The sequence below is a fragment of the Nelumbo lutea genome, chromosome 7 (assembly GCF_056320005.1).
Source record: "Nelumbo lutea isolate HS-2025 chromosome 7, American lotus-T2T, whole genome shotgun sequence".
Lineage (NCBI taxonomy): Eukaryota > Viridiplantae > Streptophyta > Magnoliopsida > Proteales > Nelumbonaceae > Nelumbo > Nelumbo lutea.
Window position 1 is genome coordinate 35,397,083 of NC_142690.1, and position 24,226 is coordinate 35,421,308.

At 37.6% G+C, this 24,226-nt stretch overlaps 1 protein-coding gene across 2 annotated transcripts in view; it reads left to right on the top strand.

The window, feature by feature from the left end:
* The first annotated feature begins 424 nt into the window (after positions 1-424).
* The window catches only part of LOC148846075 (metal transporter Nramp1-like), a 66,535-nt gene continuing 42,733 nt past the window's right edge, over positions 425-24,226 (top strand). The window contains exons 1-6 of one of the 2 annotated variants that reach the window (XM_088955388.1): positions 425-1,135; positions 1,447-1,601; positions 8,311-8,389; positions 8,483-8,523; positions 13,911-13,989; positions 14,103-14,207. In XM_088955388.1, coding sequence (XP_088811514.1) covers positions 1,479-1,601; positions 8,311-8,389; positions 8,483-8,523; positions 13,911-13,989; positions 14,103-14,207 — 427 coding nt within the window. In that variant the 5' untranslated portion in view covers positions 425-1,135; positions 1,447-1,478. The remainder of the gene's footprint in view (positions 1,136-1,446; positions 1,602-8,310; positions 8,390-8,482; positions 8,524-13,910; positions 13,990-14,102; positions 14,208-24,226) is intronic. The other variant, XM_088955389.1, reaches the window with a different exon arrangement.

The following is a 24,226-nucleotide window of genomic DNA, read 5'->3' on the forward strand; positions in this document are numbered from 1 at the left end:
AAGAGGACTTGGATCTTATTAAAGAATAAATACCATTATTAAAGAAAAAATAGTCTTCACTTTGTGGGCTATTTGGAAAAATCAAAATAAAAAATTTTTGGTAAATTGCGAGCCCACCTCAAGTAACTCTTGATCGTGCCTTGCATTCGTTTTTGAAATTCTTGGAAAGTGAAAAAAGTGTAGACATTGATCCCCCTCCCAAGTTGTGGAAGCCGCACTGCTCCGCCCCAAGATAGCATTAAAATCAATTTTAATGCCTCTCATATCTTAGATGGTCCTTTTTCCACCGCTTGTATTGCCCATGACCATCTTGGTCGTGTCCTAGATACTAAAGTTGTCAAGATTGGATGTTGTACAATCAATCAAGCTGAAGTATGAACAACCTGGAGGCCATTAAGATGACAATAAAGTTCTGTCAATTTTCAATCATTATTGAGGGAGATTCAAAATTGATAATTTCGTGCCTGAACCAGAAGACGAAACCCCCTTAGAACATGAAAAATACAATCGAGAACTGCATGAGGATGAAAAACACCTTTACTAAAAAGACTTATTTTTTGACATATCTACAAACCAGACCGCAGATTGAATTGCTCCCGAAGCCCAGATTACAGTTCATATCTTTTAACTTTATCTTCCCTTCCCCTTCTCTTTCCTCTATTTGTTTAGTGACTATTGGGGGCGCACTACCCCGTTTGTTGTAGTACTATCTGGATTTATTCAAAAAAGAGAATGTCATTTTATTTGTGAGCCGCATTATTTTAATCCCGTTGCGCATGCAATCGGCTGAATCATGCTTACCACATATCACATCACTCACATGTGTTGATTCGGTGCATGTAAAGTTGTAAACTATAAAGGCGGCTTGACTGGCTCATCCTCTTCCTCTCGGCCTCTCCTGCTTCTCCCCACTCTGAGTCAGAGAGAGCAGAGACCACATTGCTATCGAGAAAACAAAATGAAGAAATAGCATAAAGTAAAACAAGCTTGCCCGAGATCATGGGAACCCAAGATCTTATCTGACTGCCACTGTTCTGGAGTTCCCGGTGAGGTTGGTAAAGGGCAGCGACGAGACACGGTAATGGAGAATTCTCGTTAGTTTGAGGTCAATTTCGCGGACCTTTTTCACGGACTGGTGGGCTCTGTAATCTCTTTAATGGGTGGTTTGATTTGGTTGGACGCGCATTCGTTCGAGTCTGTTGTAATGAGATGAACGTTTTGCTTTTCTTGTTTTTCTTAATGTTGTGGTTTTAGGTTGTTATTCTGTTTTTGGAATTTTTGTTGTTTCTTCATCAATTGCATACTTTGTGCTTTCTTTGGTTCAATTGTTGAGTTTCTTCCGATTTCTTTTATGGATTTTCTTTTCAGTTAATTTGAGCTTGAAGGGGAAGGGTTTCTCTATTTTTGGTTTCTTCTCTGACTCCATTTTGTTCACCATAATCTCAGAAGAGTTCTGTTTGACGAAATTAGAAGTAGAGATGGCTGCCACCGGGTCAACAAGATCTGGTCAAGCTCAGTTTATCACAAGCACAGGAAACCAGAGTTTTTCAAATGCACCCCTGATTGAGAATGAGGAAACTAATCAGATCATTGTCCCAGATGTAAGTCTAGTTTATCTCGCCATATTCCTTACATATAGATTCTTGATTGGTTGTTTCAATGTATTTATAATAGATGACTCTTTTTCATGGATTTAGAATGGCCATAATGTTTCCAGAAATTAGTAGTTTTTTTTTATCAGCATTCCGGAAATTGGTAGTTGATCTAGACTTGGGTAAATTGGTCATGTATACTCGGAATCTAAAATTTTTGTCTCAGCTGAGCATGATGCTGATGGTAACTCAGTTTTCCTTATCACAAAATGGCAGCAGTTGTGGTTTTGGTTTGATAGTGGCTGATAACAAGATAATGATTTTGCTGAAGGGGGGAATAATTAGTTATGACTTACAAGCAAGAATAGGTAATTGCTGATTCCACATATTTTACAGAAATTCCTGAGAATAAGGTTCAGATTTTTGTGATGGAAGATTATCACTAAGTGTAGGTATAGAGTGCGACCAATTACAAACCTACAAGTCGTCTGTGTCTGCCAGGGTCTTCAAACACTTCATCCATATCATGCTTAACCTAATATTTGTGTCCATAGGTGTTTCAGTTGGTTTAGCACCCAACAAGCCTATTTCTTCCAGCAAATCAAGCACATATTTCCTCTGGCACAGATTAATACCATACTTAGATCTCGCTACCTCTATCCCCAAGAAACATTTCAGTTTACCAAGATCCTTTGTCTGAAAATGATCCTGTACTTAAGTCTTCAGCCTATCAATACCCATGTTATCATTCCCGGTAACAACAATATCATCTACATACACCACCAATAGTATTTTTCCTCCCGGAGAGTCATGACTGAATACAGAATGATCAACTTGGCACTGTTTCATACCAAACTTCTTTACCACCTCACTGAACCTACCAAACCATGCTCGAGGAGACTATTTAAGTCCATATATAGCCTTTCTTAGTCTGCACACCTTACCATCCTCCCCCTGAGCAACAAACCCTGGAGGTTGCTCCATGTAGACCTCCTCGAATAGGTCACCATGCAAAAAGGCATTCTTGATATCAAGCTGATATAGCGGTCACTCATACATAGCTGCAAGAGATATCACAACACGAACTGACCCTATCTTAGCAACTAGTGAGAAGGTCTCTGTCTAGTCAATACCATAGGTTTGGGAGTACCCTTTTGCAACCAATCGCACTTTCAGGCGTTTAACACTACCATCAAGCATATACTTAACTGTATAAACCCATTTGCAACCAACAACTTGCTTCCCAGGAGGAAGAACGGTGACATCCCATGTATGATTATGATGAAGGGCTGAAAGTTCTTCTTCCATCGCATGGCACCACCCTAGAGAGGCAAGGGCTTCCTAGACATCCTTAGGGACAACAACTGATGATAACAAGGTGACAAACTAGTGATGGGAGGCAGAGAGGTGGGTAAGTGAAATATAATTAGAAATAGGATGAAGGGTGCAAGTGCGTTTACCTTTCCACAAGGCAATGGGAAGATCAAGCTCAGATGCTGGGTTCGGGTCTGAAGCCCGATCTGTCGACGGTGATGTAGCTGGAGGAGTAGGAGCTGGTACACGTGGGCGATGTGTATACACGTGATAGAGAGGTGGGTGTTCAACAGGTGGTGGCACTGGAGGCAAGGATTTGGTCACGACTGAAACAAGGGGAAGAGGGTCGACAACGAGAAGTGGAAGAGGAGGTGACGAGAAGGAAAAAGCATCACCGAACCCCAAAAAGAACAGAGTAGACTCAAAGAAGGTGACATCAGCACACACAAAGGACTGTCGAGAACTAGGATGGTAAAACTTATACCCTTTCTAGGTCCGAGAATAGCCAAGGAAAATGCACTTGAGAGAACGGGCATCGAAGTTGTCGTTCCCGGAACCCAGGTTATGGACGAAGCAGACGCACCCAAATACCCTAGGAGTAAGAGGAAACGAAGACAAGGCTGGAAACAAGATCGTAAACGGAGAATGACCATCAAGGATGGACGTGGGCATCCGATTAATCAAAAAGCAAGAGGTAAGCACCACATCACTCCAAAAGGGTTTGGGAACATTCATGTGATGCATGAGGGATCGTGCTGTTTCCAAGAGATGGCGATTCTTTCTCTCAGCCACCCCATTTTGTTGTGGGGTATAGGTACGTGAGGTCTGATGTATAATGATGTGTTGGTCTAGGTATTCTTGAAATGATAAGGATAAATATTCACGACCATTATCAGAACGGAAAACTTTAATGTGCATACCAAATTGATTACGGATCTCAACATAAAATTTCTAAAAAATGGTAAACAATTCACTTCTTTCTTTCATTAGATAGAGCCACGTCATCATTGAAAAATCATCTACAAAAATGACAAAATATCTATATCCATTATATGACATCACTTTATAAGGACCCCAAACATTGGAGTGAATCAAAGAAAAATGACTCGACACACGGTTATCAACCCTAGAACTAAAGGGAACAAGATGGTGTTTCCCAAACTGACATGACTCACAATCCAAAACAGAAAGTCGACTCAAAGGCGGAACCAAAAACTTCAAAACTTTCAGCGACGGATGACCAAATCGACAGTGCCACTGGAGAGGAGAAAGGGATGACTGGAGAGCTATTGAAGTTTTTCCACCACCGTCAAGGTAATACAGTCCACCAACTTCATGCCCTCCAATCTTCATCCCCGTCTTGAGATCCTGAAAAACTCACATAGAAGGATAAAAAGTGATGGAGCAATTAAGTGATTTTGTCAGCTTACTAACAGACATAAGATTAAAAGGCACCACCAACTTCATGCCCTCCAATCTTCATCCCCGTCTTGAGATCCTGAAAAACACACATAGAAGGATAAAAAGTGATGGAGCAATTAAGTGATTTTGTCAGCTTACTAACAGACATAAGATTAAAAGGCAATTTAGGAACATATAAAACTGAGGATAGGGATACAGGGTCTAGGTCAACATTACCAACACCACAAATTGAGGATGTGGAACCATTAGCAAGGGTGATAAATTGTGATGTTGAGCAATGAGATAGGGAAGAAAACACACTTGGAGTTCCAGTCATGTGATCGGAGGCTCCAGAGTCAATGATCTAGGGATTGGGTGTGGATGCCAAACAAGCCATACCTGAGTGAGTGAAAGTAGCCGTGTTCTGCTGTGATGTGGATTGGATAAACCTCTCATATTCATCACGGGGAACACTCACCATCTTTTTCACGGGACCATCTGTGGATGTAGGAGGTATCTGATCAGATGAATGATTCTCCTATCTAAACCTGGAACTGATGTCACTAGTCACAACATGATTGGCCCAGGTTGAGGGTGGACCATGTAGATCATAACAATAGTTAATCGTATGTCCATCCATACCACAATGAGTGCACCTCCTTAGGCCTGAGCCCACATCCTCTACCATAGGCTCCCCCTGAATCTCTGCCCCTCGTACGACCACCACCACGATTATAAGTAGGCCCACCATCGCCACTTCGGCTATACACCAAACCACTACTACCACCACGGCCAGACTGAGCTCCCCGAGCTCAACCTCTAGCACTACGACCTCTTGACACAACAAAGGCAGATCTATCTGAGATACTAGAGTTCTCAGTAGATCCGATAGAAGTCCTCCGGAGTCGAGCAAATACCTCTTCTAAAGAAGGGAGAGCTGATCCTTCTAGTATCTGAGCCCGTACTGGTTCATATTCAAATTTCAGTCCCACAAAAAATCGAGTCACATCAAGCTATTCTCTTTGTCGTTGCTGAATTTTGACATCAGAAGTGAGAGGGTGATAGACATTCAACTCATTATGTATGTTTTTCATACTGGCATAGTATTCCTCAAGACTCTGATTACCCTGTTGCAGATTAAAGTACTCCTGATACAACTGATACACTCTGGTTGTATTGTCCTGGTTCGAATACAATTTCTTCGCATGGTCCCACACATCTTTGGTAGTGTCAAGAAACATGAGATTTACACTAATCCTGGGTTCCATATTATTCCATAACCATGTGATGATCTGAGCATCCTCTTGCTCCCAGTATTCATACTCGTGAGAGTCAGTGGAGGGTTTTTCCTCTCTTATGTGTTTTACCTTCTTCTTTGCCTTCAGAAAGACTTCGACGGATTTAGCCCAAGGCACATAATTCTCTCCATTTAGTTTAATGGAGGTCATCTGAACATTCAGGTAGTCTTTAGGCACCATCACATTAGGTTTACAATCACTGTTATCTCCCATTCTGTAATCACTAATTCTGCACACTTGCTGAATTCTATAATCATTGAATTCTGCACACTGCACACGACTAGATCACACTCGTCACACTGATTTCAGCATTTGTTGTTTCTGAAAATTGTACTCTTTACACCACAAACCCTACTCCTATGGCTACCTGAAATCTCACCACTATATGATCACAACTCTTCCTTCGAAATACACAAAAACAGCATAAACCCTAGCACACTATTGTCTGAAACCCCAGCATATGATCTGAAACATACTTCCTATTTGATCCATAACGGAAATCATGCATAGAAATCTCTTTCCTTATCACTGAAGGAACAACCGCATGAGCGGAAAATCAGCCCACACAAGACAACCACTGCACCACACAGATCGGTCCTCTTCTCTTCATCGATTAGGGGAGGGCTTCTTACACGACTGGAGGCATAGAAACCTCCAAGGGGAGAGGGCGATCACTCCTTTTCAGCTCTTTCCCTTATCTCCAGTTGAATGCAGAAAAATCAAGAGAAACCCTAGATTGGGTGTGCAGAGAATAGAAATCTAGGCAGACAAAAATCTAGGCAGAGTCGAGTTGCTCTGATACCATGTTATGATTCGGCCTGCCTTGGAGTTCTATTTGTCTGAGATCAGTCACGTAGAGAGAGGTAGAAAGGTGGAAGAAAGAGAGAGAGAAAAGGAGAAAGCCTGGTTCGAACTAGAAGTCAAAAAACCTAACTCCCATTCGGCCAGACATGTGCTTTTATTATTAAAATAATGGAAAAGACATATGTGCCCTTATTTAAGTAAGGAGCACTGGTTCTAACATAGTATTACAGATCAGCAACCTTAATATAAGTATAAAGATAGAAATACCCCTACGCTAACATATAGAATATATCGATTTCTTTTTTTGTGTACTTCTATCCAGTTTTCAAATTTCATTAAAAAAATCCTATGCTTAACAATTTATAAATTATAATTCTTATGTCTTAAGGGATGGGAAAAGCCCAAATTATCCTATATTGATCAAAATTCTTTCATGTTCTAGAAAATGGTAGAAGAAGAATTTTATATCAAAGTTAAGGTTGGACTGTTGGAGGGTGTAACAATTACCCAGAAAAATGAGTTAGTTGGAGCTTTTGTGGAACATTTCAAATATATTTTTAGAAGTCCCCTGCAAGAAAGTGTAAGACTAGAAGGGTTGGATTGGAAATGATTATCGGGAGACCACAAAGAATGGTTAAAAAGGAGCTTTGAATTGGAGGAAATAAAGGAAGTGGTTTTTTTAATGGATAGACCTAAAGCACCATGTCCGGGTATATTTACAATGGATTTTTATCAATATTGTTGGGAAATTCTAAAAGATGGTATCTTGAGGTGTTTAATGAGTTTTTTTTTTGGGAGAGGGGTGATAAATCCAAGGTTGAATTCCACTTTCATTGCTTTCTTCCATGAAAAATTGGATGCAAGTCACTCAAGAGAGTTTAGACCCATCAACTTGGTTAATAACCTTTACAAAATAATTGCAAAGGTGCTTTCTTGGAGGATCTGATTTGTGCTTCCTTCCATTGTCTCCCTAAATCAAGGGACATTTGTTAAATATAGGCAGATCATTGATCAGATTTTAATTGTTAATGAGTGTGTTAAGGAGTTGAAAAGAATTGGTAAAAAGGGCAAAGTTTGTAAGCTTGATCTGGAGAAGGCCCATGACTGGTGCAATCATAGTGGAAGCGATAAGAAATTATGGGTTTGGAGATAAATGGTGTTCAACCACAAACACACCACCCCCACACCACAAGATGTGGCGATAAACAAATGAAACCAATACTGGGAAAAAAGCCTTACCTGCTGAAATTCAAGAAATATAAGAGAAGAAAAACAAGAGATCAAGTGGTCATGTCTATAGCCTTAATTGCACTCTTAAATCTTCCTTAAGCTTGCTCTGATACCATGTGAACAGGTTCAGTTATAGGAGAAAATAAAAGAGAAAGACAGAGATACAAAGGAGAGAAGAGAGAGTCAAACAGGTCCAGGAATAGAAAAAGAAAAGTCAAATACCTAGCCTGTTGACCTCACTATTTACTTTAGTAAAATTGTGTTTACAATTATGCCCCTGTTTACAATAATTTTAGGACTAGAGTGTCCTTGTAACGAAACTCAAAGACTTATCTGTGCATCTGTCCAAACACTTAAAGAATAGAGACAATTCCAGCAGGGTAAATTGGGAACAATTGTTTTGGGGGTAACTAGTGAAGAGTTATATGTGAATTTGGAATGTAAGAGAGGGGCTAGGTGTTATCCAGCTTAGCAAAAAAACAATCTTGTTAAACCTAATATTCTTTATCATAATAAAACTATACTGCTACCGACCAAAAGAAGTGGTACAGGGAAAAGAGACTTGTATCCTTAGTATTTCTCAATTTATTTAGTAATTATTATGGGAGCCAATGCTGTAAATTTGATTGAGATATAGTCAGTTTATGGGACTGTTTATTTGACCTTTGCAGAGAAAAAGTTGGAAGAACTTATTTTCATACATGGGTCCTGGATTTCTTGTTTCTATTGCATATATTGATCCTGGGAATTGTAAGCTTTTCATTCTTAATTCTCTCTCTTCTTTTATCATTTATCTGCATTTTCTGTTTCTGAACATATTTTATATTGTTTGTGTTACTTTAGTTGAAACGGATCTTCAATCAGGAGCACAGTACAAGTATGAGGTATGTGTATGTTGAAATATGTATGACATATGTACTTTTAGGCGCAAGAGTACCATGTTATTTTATGTTCACTCTAATAACAGAGTGGGTGCTACCACTTATGGTTCTCTCTTCAACTTTTTCTCTTTTTAACTTCTATCTCCTTTCTAACTCTTTTCTATGGCAGACACATGCTATCATAGAATATTTTCCATAGATTTGAGAGCACAAAAATTATCTTTTTGATCTAATTGTACAAGGCAAAGGTTCTCTCATTTCTTTCTTGACCATGGGACCAAGGATCAGTTCTTTTTTCAGTGTAACAGCTCATTGATGTTGGTGTAGAACTCCCAACTGTTTGGTTATGGGATTATCAGATTGTGAAGCATAAGGTGGTGCTGGATTGGTGGCAGAAATGATAGAACATACTTGGAAGAAATAGAATGAAACTGGGTAAAAGTAGTTTAGGTACCTATCATATGATTGGAGGCTCCCGTGTCAATGACCCAACGAAAGCTAAGGTTCTGTTTGGAAAGAGTACGAATATAAATATGTACAGTGCATACATGGTTTAGAAATACCATATACATGGTTTTGCACTCTACCCAAACTGAGCCTAATGGAGAAAAAGTAGGATTAGCTAGTACCTGATTGGGCCAAAGTAGCAGCAGAAGTGGAGCCTTGTGAAGGTGTAACAAGTCTAATGTGTTTCCCAGATGAAGAACCCAAGGGGGTGAAATCTCTTTGCAAAATTAATTTATATTTATAATCTATTATTTTATGAAAAAGTTTTACAAAAGGTTTTAATCCCGAGATCCATCTGAGTAGAGCGTGTGATGCTGTATTTAGCAATCAGGGAAGAGGTCCTTCCCTATGAGTAGTTTTGATCTTTTAGGGCTGAGAGTTTAAGAGCAAAAGACCATTATAAGGCTGAAATCTAATGGGCTTTGTCTTTTGTTAATCCATTATCCTTCGGCTTCATAGGGCGGCTGAAACCAAGGATCACTTAAACTTATGTGTTGGACCCATATTGAGCCCAATTTGATTGACTTAGGGGTTCATTGAGTTTGATCAGTGGATTTGGCCCATGTGATTTCTTGCATTGGCTGAACCCATATGGACTGGTATAAGACCTTTGTGGGTCCCATGCCATATATTATTCAAGCCCAATAAGGCTTGCAATAGTTGTGTTATTGAACCATTAAGTAATGGGCCTTAGCTCATTAACTAGTTAGCCTAGTCACATGACGTGTGCAATGGATCGAATATGAGTATGGATCTCCGTATTGTCTAATGTAATTAGAGGCCTAACCAAATCAGATTTGGATAGTCTTAATTGCATTATAATTGGGGTCTATATATAATATACAAGATATAGAGATCAACCACTACTACTCCTTATTCTTGCACATTTCTCCTCTACTCTCTAGCTACCCAAAAACTTAGTTCGACCTAGCCTTGGGAAGTTTGCTTTCTCTTTGTTTTTGCTGTGTTTTATTCTGCAAAACATCAGAAAGTTGAAGTGGTTTATAGTTGCAAATATCCAAGCTAGTTGGAAAGGGAAATCAACTGAAACTAGTTGCAAGATTGACCTCTTTGCATCAACTGCGCTATCTTCAGTTGGGAGGGCGATTTGAGCATGAATTTTGGGTATGAGCTACCACTTTGGGAGCTGTGCTCTATGGTCTCCATATGAGGTACTCTCAATTTATTTAGAAATCAAATCTGTTTCGATCCAATGCTAGATCAATCTTAGGAGAATTCGATTCTCCAAATTCTGAGAATCTGATTCTCAGGTGTGGACTAAAAAATTTTTGAAATTTGGACAATAAACCTTAGCTGGTTTGGCCAATATATTGATGCTAACAGTCCGTTCAACACACACAACTAAAAACACTAGAGGCTGCAAGACTTAATTCATGCCATTAGCACAAACATGATGGTGAATTTGTTCTCATCAAAACACATATGGAATTGACAACAGGTCAACATCATGTACTCCCTAGTAAGTGTGATGGTCTCACCATTTGTTGGTACAATCAGTATGGATGTCTGCCCTACTATAGTACTAGCTTACGAAGATGACCTATCATCATGTGTAGTTGTCTGACTAGCATACCGAGATGTCTGCCCTACAATCACGACTAGCTTCACTTCCTCCTCTACCTCCTGGACCACAGCCTCCACGGCCATTCTAGTTACCTCTCACTTCCATAGTTATTACAACCAGAAACAACTTGGGCAGATTTGTTGGAGACCATGGTTTTCTCATCCAAGCTAGCTCTATGTGGTCTGGAGAACACATCCTCAATAATTGGTAATGTGGGGCTGTCCTAAGATCTATGATCTCACTGTCTCATATTCTGGCTTAACCCCAGATAGAGATTTAGCCATATAGAAGTCATTTCTTTGCTTCTACATCACTAAGACATCAAAACCAATGGGTGGATAATATGGATTAAGCTCCTTGGTCCTCACACGATTGAACCATTTCAGAATGATAATCTTCTAATGTCTTATCACCCTGTTGTAGAGAGAAAAAGGCTTGAAATAAGTGATATATCCGAGTGATGTTATTACTGCCTGAACACATCTTCCTTACTTGCTCTCATATTAATTTAGTTGTATCTAGGAAAATTAATCCATTGCTGGTTTTAGAGTCCATAGAATTCCACAACCATGTTTTATTTTGTGAATTTTCCTGCACCCATTCAGCATACTTCGAAGTACTTGATTCGGGTTTATTTTCAGCCAAATACTTCAGTTTTCCTTTCCCAGTCAAAAAGGCTCACTGATTTTATCCAAATGGCATAATTTTCTCTACCCGTGAGGTTAATTGGTTTCATTTGGACAGGTAGCATGTTTTTTGACACTACGGCAGCTCCTTTTAACTCCATTTAATTACTTTATTTTATTTAGGATAGCTCACCAATCCGATTTCCACTTACAGCAGTATCTTTCACCCTTGTAACAAGAAAAACAACCTGATGCAGCAGCATGCACATGGTTAGATTAGTTAGAGACTCTTCGGAAGCCCAAAAAGAAGTTAACAGATTTGAAGAGAAGGAAGAAATGGTCTGAAAAAGACTCTTGGCCTCATTCTCGTCTTGAAGGAAATTTATGGGAGAAGAATTGGTGAAAACTAAAAGTGGGTTCTACTTGGTTTTTGTTATTTTGAAACTTCCAGATATAGTAATTCTCGTAATGGCAATTTTTAGTAATTTCTGGTGTCTTTAAATTAAGGTAGTTTTAGTTGGATTAGGAAGGTGGTGTTAAAGTTGTTTAGGAGTTGGACTCCTTATTTAAGTGTCCTAATGGGTTAGTTATGTAACTGGAATCTGAAAAGGGACATTCGAATTGGTAAGTTGAGTCTATACATAGAGTCATTGTAATTGGAGTTCAAGAAGAGGGATTTGATGAAATAAAGATTGGTTTTGTGAATTCTGGTTGCTATCAGAAGTTTTTTCTCTTTCCCCCCTCTCTATTATTTCTTCTTTTAAGTGATCTATTTCAAAACAAAAAAAGTGATCTATCTCTTTTCTGTTTACCTGAGCAGAAAGTTATTCCCTTTCTTCTAATTTCTTCCTCATTCTTTGATGACAGCAAGCATTCTACTTGCTTTACTACCCATATTCTTCATCCCTAATCATTCACCGCCCTCATTCATCCCTACAAAGCCCACAATCATATCCTAAGTTGGTAGGACCCCTACCTGTCCTAGATCACAATCCTATTTCAACTCAATAGAACATCAATACTCACTTGAACAGCAGCTGTTTTCACTAAATCACTATCTTGAGTCACCTGATTGCTTGCTATCTTCAATGCACATGATGGTACAGCACTCACCAATCACCTCACTCAAAATTTCATCACTCCTTTCACTTTTCTGGACTGTACAAACACATTTGATCACTCCGTCTCTGTTTTTCCAGTTAGAGGGCTCATTCACTTAACTTTTCACTGATCAGTAGAAAAGCTGAAAAGGTGCCTTTCAGTTCCCATGTGAAGGAAAAACAAAAAAATAGGTGGAAGAGGGCAGAAAGAAGACTAGAAAAGAAGAACAGTGGCTTTGATACCATGTACAAAACATACCTGGTAGCAGATCTGATCGATGGAAAGCAAAAGAGAAGAGGAAACCTAGTGTGAATCCAAGAATAGAGAGAAATCCTGGCTTCTGATTAGGTCGAAAAAATTTTAGCCCAATCGGTCAGCATATATTTATATTAATTAATTTGTCATTAAGTTGGGTAATGTACAATAATAACCCTGATTAGTAAAAAATAAGCGATATAACTAAACTACCTTCACTTTAAGTTATAACATTTAAAGAATATTAGTACCCCTTTCCTTACAAACTTACACATAAAGAATAGAAGAAAAATAAAAAGGGACAACAAGAAATAGGAAATCAGCTACTTATTAACAATGGTATTTATTTGAAAAAAGTCTGAATATGCTCATGGTTAAGAAGGAAGTTACTCTTCAGAGCTCTCGCAACTATACCCCACAGCAAAATGAGGTTGCAGAAAGGAGGAATAGACATTTAATGGAAGTAACTTGAAGACTATTATATAGTATGCATGCGCCTCATTGTTTTTGGGCTAAAGGAGTGTTGGTTTCAGCTTATTTCATTAACCGAATTCTATCTTATGCCTTTACTTGCAGTCCTCCCTTTCTCACCGTTTTCTTCATCAATCTCCCTTTTAATTTTTATTCCTCTTTGTGTTCGGTTGTGTGTTTCATTTGTGTAGGGGTGTCAAATTGGACCAGATTTGGTCCAATATGAGTCCATTACAGATTAGGTCTAATCCAATCCATTGAATACTCTGGACCATTTTGGATCAGTCCAGTCCAATTCTATTCTGGACTGACCAATCTGTTCAAAATGGTTTTAATTTAGATTGATTCTAACCCAAATCTGGTCTATGACACCTGTATTCGTATATTCTATCAATGGACCAGATACTGATTCAATCTAACCCAATCCAATATAAATCCATTACGGATGGATCAGGTGCAATCCAATCCAATATATACTTTGGACTATTAATTCTGGACTGGTCAAATTCAATGTCTTATTGGTCTGTCCAATCCATTCAAATTGATTTTGATTTGGATGGGGTCCAACCCACAACTGGTCTATTGACACCCCTACATTCTCGTATTGGGTTCACACCATTCCAAACTTGATTCTAAAGCTGTTAAGGGTGCTTTCTTTTACGCTTGGTATATGCTTTGACTCATTCTTTTATGGTAACAAAATGACTAATAGTTATTCATCAAAAAAAGGGTGTCACTAAACTTAACATACTGGGTTCTTAGTTTCTACAATCATGTATTGTGAACATTAAGAAATCTCTTCACCTGTAATTTTCCCTAGAATAATCCTTTATTTTGTTGGACAGTTGCTCTGGATCATCTTAGTGGCATCATGTGCTGCACTCATCATTCAGTCCCTTGCAGCTAACCTAGGAGTTGTCACAGGTGTCAAATATCTTTCTGTTGATATTTTATGCAATGCCCCATTATTAATGAATCAGTGTTAGCAGTCTTATTGTCTCTAATCTGCATGTATGTTGAATCTGTACTTCATGCAGGAAAACATTTAGCGGAGCACTGTAGAGCTGAATACCCAAAGGTTCCAAACTTCATCCTATGGCTGCTTGCTGAAATTGCCATAGTTGCATGTGACATTCCTGAAGGTATTACTTCTTCCTCAGATGATTGAATTGAAAATCATTAATCTCATGTGTTGTTTCTGGTGTTATTTTTCTGAAAATAAAACTGGGGCATGAAAATAAATTTAAAGAAAAACCCCACGGGTCCATCTTCACTGTAACGCTATGGCCATCAGATGGATGAACTTCTTTTACCCTCCTCTTAGGCTGCATTTGGTAAGAGTGCAAATGCAAATATGTTCGGTCCATGAAAATGCAATCTTGGTTTGGTTTTGCATTGATAAATTTTGTATTGTGTTTGGCTGTGATGGGTTAAAACATGAATTTCATGACTAGAATCTACCTTTTTGACTGACTAACTTTGAGTGTGAAAGTTTGCTTTCATTTTTGGAAGCAAAACAAATTTACTTTCCTTTTCAGTACAAAAAAGTATTTTATGTATTCTTACCAAATGCTTGTATAATTGAATTGGAATGCAAATTCACTTCGGTTCAGCATTTACATACTTTTCAAATGCAGCCTACTAAAATATTTGTTCATGGTAAGACAGGATTATCATGTATACCAGGTTTTGTGACTGAGGTATAAATATTTACTAAATGATGCAGGATAACCCAAAAATAAAATGACCCTACAAATCTTGTACAAACTTGAAAATATTTCATAGAATAAGAAAGGAGAAAAAGAAGAGATGGATGATATGAGAAGATGGAGGAGTATGGATAAAGTCTTACTGCTCAAGGTCTTTAAAACCGAACCGGACAGGGACCCATTCTGGGGTCCGGTTCCTGGGTCGAATGGTCCGACTGTTCGAACCGAACGGATGACCCATTCTAACAAAAAATAAAAAATAAAAAAATTAAAAAAAGTAAAAAATGGCCAAAAACTGTTGTCTGGGTCAACGGGTCGATGGTTCGACCGCCTGGGTCAGTGGTTCGCTGACAAAATCAACTGTTTTTGGCCAAAAAGCAGTTCTGGGCTGAAATGGAACCGGTCAGGTGACCAGTTCCTGGTTCTTGGGTCCAACCGTCTGGTCCGGTCTGGTTTTGGAAACATTGTTACTGCTCTAATCCAAGCCATCATTTACCAGCTGATGCAAGATAACCCCATAAAGAACGGTGTACTACACTGTGCACACCTGAAGATGTTTAATGTGTTTTTGACATGGAACTATGATAAGAAAAAAGGAGAGATGTAAAGGACAGATAAGATCTGGGGATATGGAAAATGTCTTGCTATTTTAATTCCAATTCCTTTGGGTGAGTCTCACCAAGAAAGTAAATATTGTGCCTCACTACCCTAAGACAAGTCCTTTCTCATGGAAAAACAAAGTTGTGGATAAAAGTTTAAGTTCATTTATTTGAATGAAAACAAGATAGTTTGTGCCTCTTATAGGGTGTGACTAGGGTTCTTAACTTGCACAACAAGCAACTGAACGAAGAAAAATCTTTAAAAGAGAAAAAAACATGAAATATCTTTTTGATGTAGGGCTCTCCCTGCTTTCTAAAACTGGGAATGCTGGGGGCTCGTTTTTGGGTTAGACTTGGGGTTACCTTTTGGGTGAGCAAATAAAGGCCTGAACCTACATGCAGTTGGGTGCAGCCCCATCCATCTTATCTAGATAGCTTTCAAAGCTTAACCCAGGCCTATCTAAACTATGAAAATAAAGCTGATTACAGCCGCACAAAGCTTTTTATGGCAATATGCCAATATCAACAAGCTACATATGTGTATAGAAATCAATAGAAACAATAATAAGTAGAAGAAATTAGCTAGGAGGGAGAAAAAAGAGAGAGCAGATTGACAGGAGAAAGAATAATGGGTCATGCTGGTTTGTTGCCACTATTTGTTTTATCTCAAACTTTACAAGCAAAGACTATACTGCATGTGGTCACTTATCTCTCAATACATCATCACTTCTAATGATGCACAGAACAAATATGTTCTATTTATTTTTACAGCAGAAATCATCCAAACCAAGTATAAAATTGAACTGGAAAAGATGGAAATAAAGCAAGCAAGCAAGCTGCTGCTGGATTTCTGGGTAAAATATATTCAGATCTAATCTTATTATATGCTGGGTGGATGCCTTATAAAGTAGGACAACAACAACTTAAAATGAAAGTACGCTAGTATCTTAATAGCTTAAAATAAAAGTACAAGTGTACCCCTGTCAAAAAATCACTAAAATAACCTATTTTATTGCTAGTAAACCTTGATAACAAATTCAGAATCCTTCTAATAACAACAAATCAACAAAAATGTTATAATTAACTGAGAAACAACTAGAAATCATCAAAGTTAACAGAAAAAACAATTAGATAGTTAAATCAGAAGCATTGCTGCTTCCCTTTCTTCATCTCTTCATAGTTCAGACTTGTCACATGCCTCTTCATACTTGAACACTGCAGCGTCTCCATTAGTCCCCTCGATTCGAAGAGGCTTATCCTTGAATTTTATACAGCTGGCATAGGCTGAAAACCCTGGATATATTCATTGGAGTATGTAGGTCCACTACATAGGCGAAATATATTGAAGTTATTATTTGTGAGAGAAAGGTGCTTGGTGGAGTTATTCTACCTACTTTGTGAAGTTTGAAAGTTAGTGGGCAAACTTGTTTACCAAAAGTTTTGAGTCTGGTTAGAGAGAATCATATCTTCAATAAGTAATAACTGATAATAAACTAGAATCTATAATAAGCTGGGGCTATTTGATATTTGTGCTCCAGCTTGTGAATGAACACTGATAGGCTATTAGTGGGTGAGGTGAGGGGTACGTGGGTCTTTATATTCTTATCAGTGATATAAAAGGCATGCCTAGGCGCACAGGCAAGGCACATTTTAGGGTAGGCGCCTCGCCCAGGTCCTAGACACAGCAGTTTCAAAGGGCACATGCTTGGTCTGCCTAGGTGTGTGTGCCTGATGCGCCTAGCGTCTCGACCCAAGCATGCGCCTTTTGAAAATTGTATGTGTTTTTTTTTGCTATTTTTGATCCTAGCGGTTGGGCTGAGGGTGGACCTGGACCCCCGACCATGCCTCTCAAGGCAAGCCCAAACAAGTCCATGTTTGAGTCTTAAATTCTTAATTCTCACACAAAAAATAACGATTTTATAATTTTAATTGCCTTTTAAGAAAATATTTTATTAAGATGAATGAATGAACAACATCAGCAAATCGCTCACTCACTGAAGCTCCGAGAACCCCTTATTTACTAATGTTGTTCATTCATTCATCTTAATAAAATATCTTCTTAAAAGGCAATTAAAATTATCAATCATTACTTTTTGTGTGAGAATTAAGAATTTAAGACCCAAACATGGACTTGTTTGGGATTTGCCTCGAGGGGCGTGGCACAAAGGTGACTCGTAGAATCAGGAATGTAATATTGTTTTACATCACATTAGCTACTTGAAGTAATGCAATTGAGAAAGAAAGGAGATTGTGAGCTTTACATGCTTGAAAATGTTTTATATGTTTGATTTAATTTTAAATTTTCATTTGAATATGCTTTATATGTTATGTTTATGTATTTTTTGAATTTTCTGACATTTTTTTTTATTTTTAAGAAAATTTTTGGTATTTTTACGCCTTGCTTCAAAAAGGCGCATGCCTCACCTTGCACCTCTTCCTTCGGGTGCAAATTGTCCCTTGCACCTTTTTTGCACCTTGTGCTTTTAAAACGCTGATTCTTATTTTACTTTATTTGCATTACTTAAATTTTGTTCCACTTCATAAGAGTTAAACTGATATTTTCTTCTACTCAAAGAGTCTATATTGTTTTCTGACCTGCAAGAGTAGAAGGGCTGGAAGAGAAGAGAAAACAGTAGAGAAGAGAGAATAAGTGAGTGGCAAAAGTGTTCTCAGCCAGCCTTAAAGAATAATACATGAATGGACAAGTATACTCTTGATTAGTGGAGGGACACTTAAATAAAAAAGCAACCAATCTGGGCCCGATAACTTTATGCTCAACTTAACAATAATATAAATAACATAAACATAAGAATTGGCCCACACACTTAATCATTCATTACAGCACTCCTCCTTAAGTTGAGCATGGATGTCCATCATGCCTAGCTTGCCTAGAAGACCATAGAACCTTACTGAAGAGGGGCTTTTGGATAGAGCCATGGTTCGTAATTTTGATTTCAATACTAATGGACATTTCATCATGTAGAGATGGAGATATCTTGGAGATAATTCGGTAATTTCATTAAGATATTTGGAAAATCTAAAAAATTATTTAAGTTTTCCAGAAACATGGAATTAGTTAATAAACCTTCGAGGAATCATTAGAAGAAATATAATTGCACACTCAAGGCTCAAAAAACCATAGCAAAGAACCTTACTGAAGGGGGGCTTTTGGATAGAGCCATGGTTTGTAATTTTGATTTCAATACTAATGGACATTTCATCATGTAGAGATGAAGATATCTTGGAGATAATTCGGTAATTTCGCTAAGATATTTGGAAAATCCAAAAAATTAGTTAAGTTTTCTAGAAACATGGAATTAGTTAATAAACCTTCAAGGAATCTTTAGAAGAAATATAATTGCACGCTCAAGGCTCAAATAGGAGAAAATTAAGAGACTTGGGTGGTGTTTGGTAGTGCCGAACCAACCACCGAATGTTGAAAAACTTGCTTTTTCATAACTCAGTGGTCATTTGGTTGTACCTTTGAATGCTACCACCAAACACTGAATGTAACTCTGAATTTTTCAGATAGTGAGCCACCTCTGAGCGTGTTCAAAGGTAGCACACGAAATACTTTTTATTGTATTGTCCCTTTCAAAGTTCAAGAAATTCAAAATTACCCCTGTGTACTCTCAATCCAACCATAAAAGCCTTTTTGGCATTTTACCATTGTTCTTCCATTACCGAATGTAATGGCGATTAGCGAACGTTGTCAGTCTTCAAGCTTGAAAAAACTAAAGGTGGTTATTTCTATATTTTATAAACCTCTTATATTTTTTACATTTTTATTATATTTATATTTATTTTTATTGTTTTACCTTTTTTATAGTTTTTAATATTTATAATTATATTTAGTATATTTTATTTTCATTTTATATTATTTTTTAATAATATGATATGATTTATTTTTTTTTAATTTTTTATTATATAATGCATTTTTTTATTTTTACTTTTTTATTTTAATTTTAATAACTTTTTCACTAATTTATCTCTTTTGCATTTTTTATTTTATATGATGTTTACTATTTATTATTTTTATGACAATTTTTACTATTTTATTAATTTTTTACTATTTTATTTCTTTTTACATTATTTTATTAGTTATCCTTCCTTTAAATAATTCCTACAAATTTTATATTATTTTTTATCGTTAAATGATCTATTTTATATATTTAATTTTTATTACCATTATTTTTTATTTTTCTACATTTGGTTATGTTGATAATATTTTTTACTATTTTATCATTTTTATATTACTTTTTATTATTGATATTATTTTTTGATTTTATCATATTTTATATTTTGTATTATTTTTGTATTTTTTTAATAATATGTTACTACTTTAATCATTGTCATTTTCTTTTATTTAAATAATGACTTTGAGGGGTAAATTTGTAAAATGCAACCTGCTCAAACGTCACAATATTCAGGTTACCAAACAACCCCTCTATATTAGATGTTTGCAAAAGCAGAAAAGCAAAATTTCCTCTAAATGATTTCAAAGCTTTTTCAGAGTTTTTTTTTTTTTTTTTTTTTTTTTGCTTTTCAGACTTTGGGCTTCAAATTTATTGAACACCACCTTAAATAGATATTTCTCTATCTCTCTTTTAGCCTTTTAATTATCTTCTCTTAATCAAATATGTATTACTTTTCATTTTGACTTTTGTCTTTTTTTGTTACTATATGCTTTGATTAGATTGAGAATACTCTTTTGTTGTTATATGCATTTTTCTTTTTCTTTTGAACTATTGTGACTTAGTAGGTCAATCATATGAAAATAATGAGCCAAATCCACTCACCAATTCTCCCCTAGTTCTTTTAGAAATATACTTTTAAAAAATTATGATGATTTTAATGAAATATCAAAAAGCTTTTAGTAATGTTCTTACATTTTAAACGTTAAATATATATATTCTATTAATGAAATTTAAAATATCGCCAAAACATTTGCAAAATGTTGGGGATAGTTTGAGAAAAAATATTCCCAGAGAATTTTGTATTGCCACTTAGCAAGATGAGATATATCAGGGATATTTCACCAAATATTGTTGATATTGTTAATCATGGTTAGAGCATTTGTAAGTTGCTTCTTTGAAGGTGTGTAGGGAATACAAAGTTCACCATAGATCATCTTCTCCCTTACAATGTTTGTCAACCTCAATATGCTTGATTTTGTCATGCTGTACGGGATTCTTTGCAATATTAGTTGCAGCCTTGTTGCAATACAACTTGAGGGGACAATTTTCCTTCATTCCTAACTCACCAAGGAGAGCTCTGAGCCACAACAGTTTAGCAACACCATGTGCTATAAGCTCTATAGTTAGCCTCTGCACTAGATCTAGCAATTACATTCTGCTTCTTCTCCAGGTGACCAAGTTCCCACCAACAAATATATGTATGCATTCTGTCTCCAATGGACCTTTCCTAGTCTGCATCAATATGGTCCTCTATCTCAAGTTTGTCATGTTTTTTGAACAAGATTTCTTTTCTTGGACAACTCTTTAGATATATGAGGATTCTCTCAACCACTCTCATGTGAGGTATCTTGGGAGCATGTATAAACTAATTCACCATGTGAACTGCATAAGCTATATCTGGTTGGGTAGGAGACAAGTAGATCAATTTTCCCACCAATCTCTGATATTTTTCCTTGTTTGTATAATCTTCACCAACATACTCCTGTAGTCCATGATTTTGTTCCATAGGAGTATCGACAAGTCTACTTCCCATCATGCCTCACTAGATCAGGGGTATAGAGTGCGAAGATGGCTTTAAGGATGCCAGATGCGTGATCAGAGTGCTTTAGGGAAGCCATGACCGGTTGTACCTAAATACCATAGTGACACATACGCCACCTTTGGAGAAAGCTTAAGATCGTACTCCAATGACCTTGTGGTTTTGAGGGACATGTGTACTAAGGGGAGGAATAGATAGAATCTGTTCCCAAACACTGCTTGAGCTGGCAAATATTCCAAATTCTTTCTTCTTGCAACGTAACCCTTTTCTTCACTTCTATAATAAGGGAAACCACCCTCTATGAGGGGGATCCAATCTCATTCTATTTCGAACTAAGTCCCATTAACTTCCCCTTAGTGGCATTTTCCTATCTGCTTCCAAGACTCTAAGTCCATTCTTATTTTTTATCAATAACAGAATGGATTTCATTAATATAAAGAGGTATTACAAAGATGAGAGGGGAGATAAACTCTCTTAGCTCCACCAATAAGGAAGAAAACATTGCAACATAACCCAAAAAGATTACTTCTTCCCACCTCATGCTTTGTCAAAGCATCGGCCAAGCAATTAGAATCTCTCTTAATCCAATGTAGCTGAATTTCCACTCCTTGAGTCAGAAACCTGAACTTTTTTTCATTAAAGTAGTCCCACCATCCCACCATCCCATCTTCTCATCCCTTTGAAGCCAACCAATGAGAAGCTTTGAGTCTCCTTCAATTATCAGCTTAGAAATATTTAATTCCTTAGCTTTCTTAATTCCTTCCATCGTAGCATGGATTTTAGCTCTCACGAATCATCCTCTCCAATAGGGCCTGAGATAAAAGGTCTAATTATGCCATCCTCATCTCTGAAGGCACCTCCAATTCTTGAGGGTCCAAGATTACCTTCACTACTACCATCAAAGTTCAGTTTGGTAAAACCATTAGTTGGAGGGGTCCAGGACGGTCTTATAACAGCTTCTAAGGGAGCAGAGACAACCACTTCACTCCACTTACTCATCAGATCAGCAGTAGATACTCCTTCAAAATTTTTCAAAGTCACCATTCACCCAATGGATCACCATGGTTGTAATCATTTCAATCAGAGCATCCCTACCTCTTTCTTGATCAGCAAAAAGTCTTTGATTTCTTTCTTCCCATATTGTCCAGCACATTTCAGCTCTCGTACTCCTCCATACAATTCTGCCCCTTCTTTTCTGCCAACTAACAAAGGTAGGATTAAACAAACTTTGTACGTTTGGTGGGGCATTCCACCTGCACCCAAATAAAGAGAGAAACCAATTCTAAATTGGAAAAACAAAAGAATAGGAGATTGTTAACAGGTATTATATGTACTGTACACAGGCTTAGTACCCGCAGGGGTATTTTCGTAGTTCTGTAGACATATTGTTATGTATGACCAGAATAGTATAAATAGAAAGCTTCACTCGACTGAAGCTAAGTTTTGTTGAGGTCTTAACTCAGTTGCCTCTTATTCTTCTTCCTCTTCTCCTTCTTTCCTTCTTTTCTTCTTCTTGGTCTCCTGCTCAACATGGTATCAGAGCAGGTCCGTCAAGGCCTAGAAAACAACTAGCTGAGGTCTCTCTCTACTGCTGCGAAGGAGCTATAGTACTGATGCTTGAAGACAAGGAAGAGGAAGCTTTTCTAGTGCCGCGGTTAGTCTCCACTGCTGAGTAGGGCTCTGCTACAAGTATGCTGACTGTTCAACTTCCTAGCATAGAAAAAGGGTTCGGCTACATGTATTTTTTGCCGGTAACTGGGTTGCTTTGGCTAAGAGGACTGTAGAAATCCATCCCAGATATTCGAAGGAAGGCTCTGACCTGAAGGGAAGTTCGAGTTCATGACTGTACTGCCTATTGCTGGTACTGAACCTTTTTTTTCCCCTGTTTATGGCTTCTTGCATGACTGTTAATGTCCCAGAATCTGAGTAGGGACTGTTCCCCTTCCTCCGATTGTATGTTGCCCTAGTCTGCTCTTTAAGGGGCTGTTGATGAACCCTAGAACTTGAGTGACTGTTCGGCTGCCCTGGAAAGTGGATATCAGCCGATTAGGTGTGGTGAATCACCAATCCACAACCCATCCAAAGTAGCAAAGTATGTTGCTAAAGACATGTCTCCTTGCTTTAGGACAGCAATATCCTGTGTCAATCTGTAAATTGTTGCATTATTCTTCCACTGTTTAGGCCTTAAGACTTATTCCCAAATCTTGAAGGCTGCGGTAAAGTGCTGGACAGTCCTTGCAACCCTTGGAGTCCTTGAAGCAAGTATCCAAGATATAAGAAATGCATTTTCTCTGTACAAAGTCGAATATTCAGCATCTTCCTTCCTAGGTTCTTTCTTCTTTCCATTGTTATAGCCCATGGCATACCGGAGGGAAGTAATGAACAACTTGGTTGAAACTGATCATTCTCTGAAATTATGCTTATCCAACAGTTTGGTTGTCCTTAACCGTGCAAGTTTGGGTTATCAAGGTTTGAGGCTCTCCTAACAGTTTGGTTGTCCTTAGAAGTGTCCTCTCCTGAGGTTTTCCACGTGGTTCTCCTCTATCAATAGCACTGCAACTGCTGTCACCCAAAAATCAGGCTCATACGCTTCTGAAATCTGAACAGATTCTCTGTAGTAGCTGAATGACTATTGGCTGTGAACAATCTCTAGTAGGACATACACTGTGCTGGAAAAACTCCTGTTTGGTTCCTGCACCCAAAGAGAAACCCCATATACAGATCCCTTGGTATGCTATGATCAGACCTAGAGCTTCTTCCCAGGTAACCAGAAAATAAAAAGAATATAGAAGATAAGAAAGGAGAAAGAGGATTGAAACCATCAGCAATCAGGTCGATTAGAGCTCTGATACCATGTTTGCTGACCTGCAAGAGTAGAAAGCAAGAAGAAAAGAGAAAACAGTAGAGAAGAGAGAATGAATGGGCGGCAAAAGTATTCTCAGCCAGCCATAGAGACTTTTGTATTAAGAGGCCAATAATATGTGAATGGACAAGTATGCCCCTGATTAGTGAAGGCACACACAAGCTTAAATAAAAAACAACTAATCTGGGCCCAATAACTTCTGACCCAACTTATCAATAAAATAACATAAATATAAGAATTGGCTGACACACTTA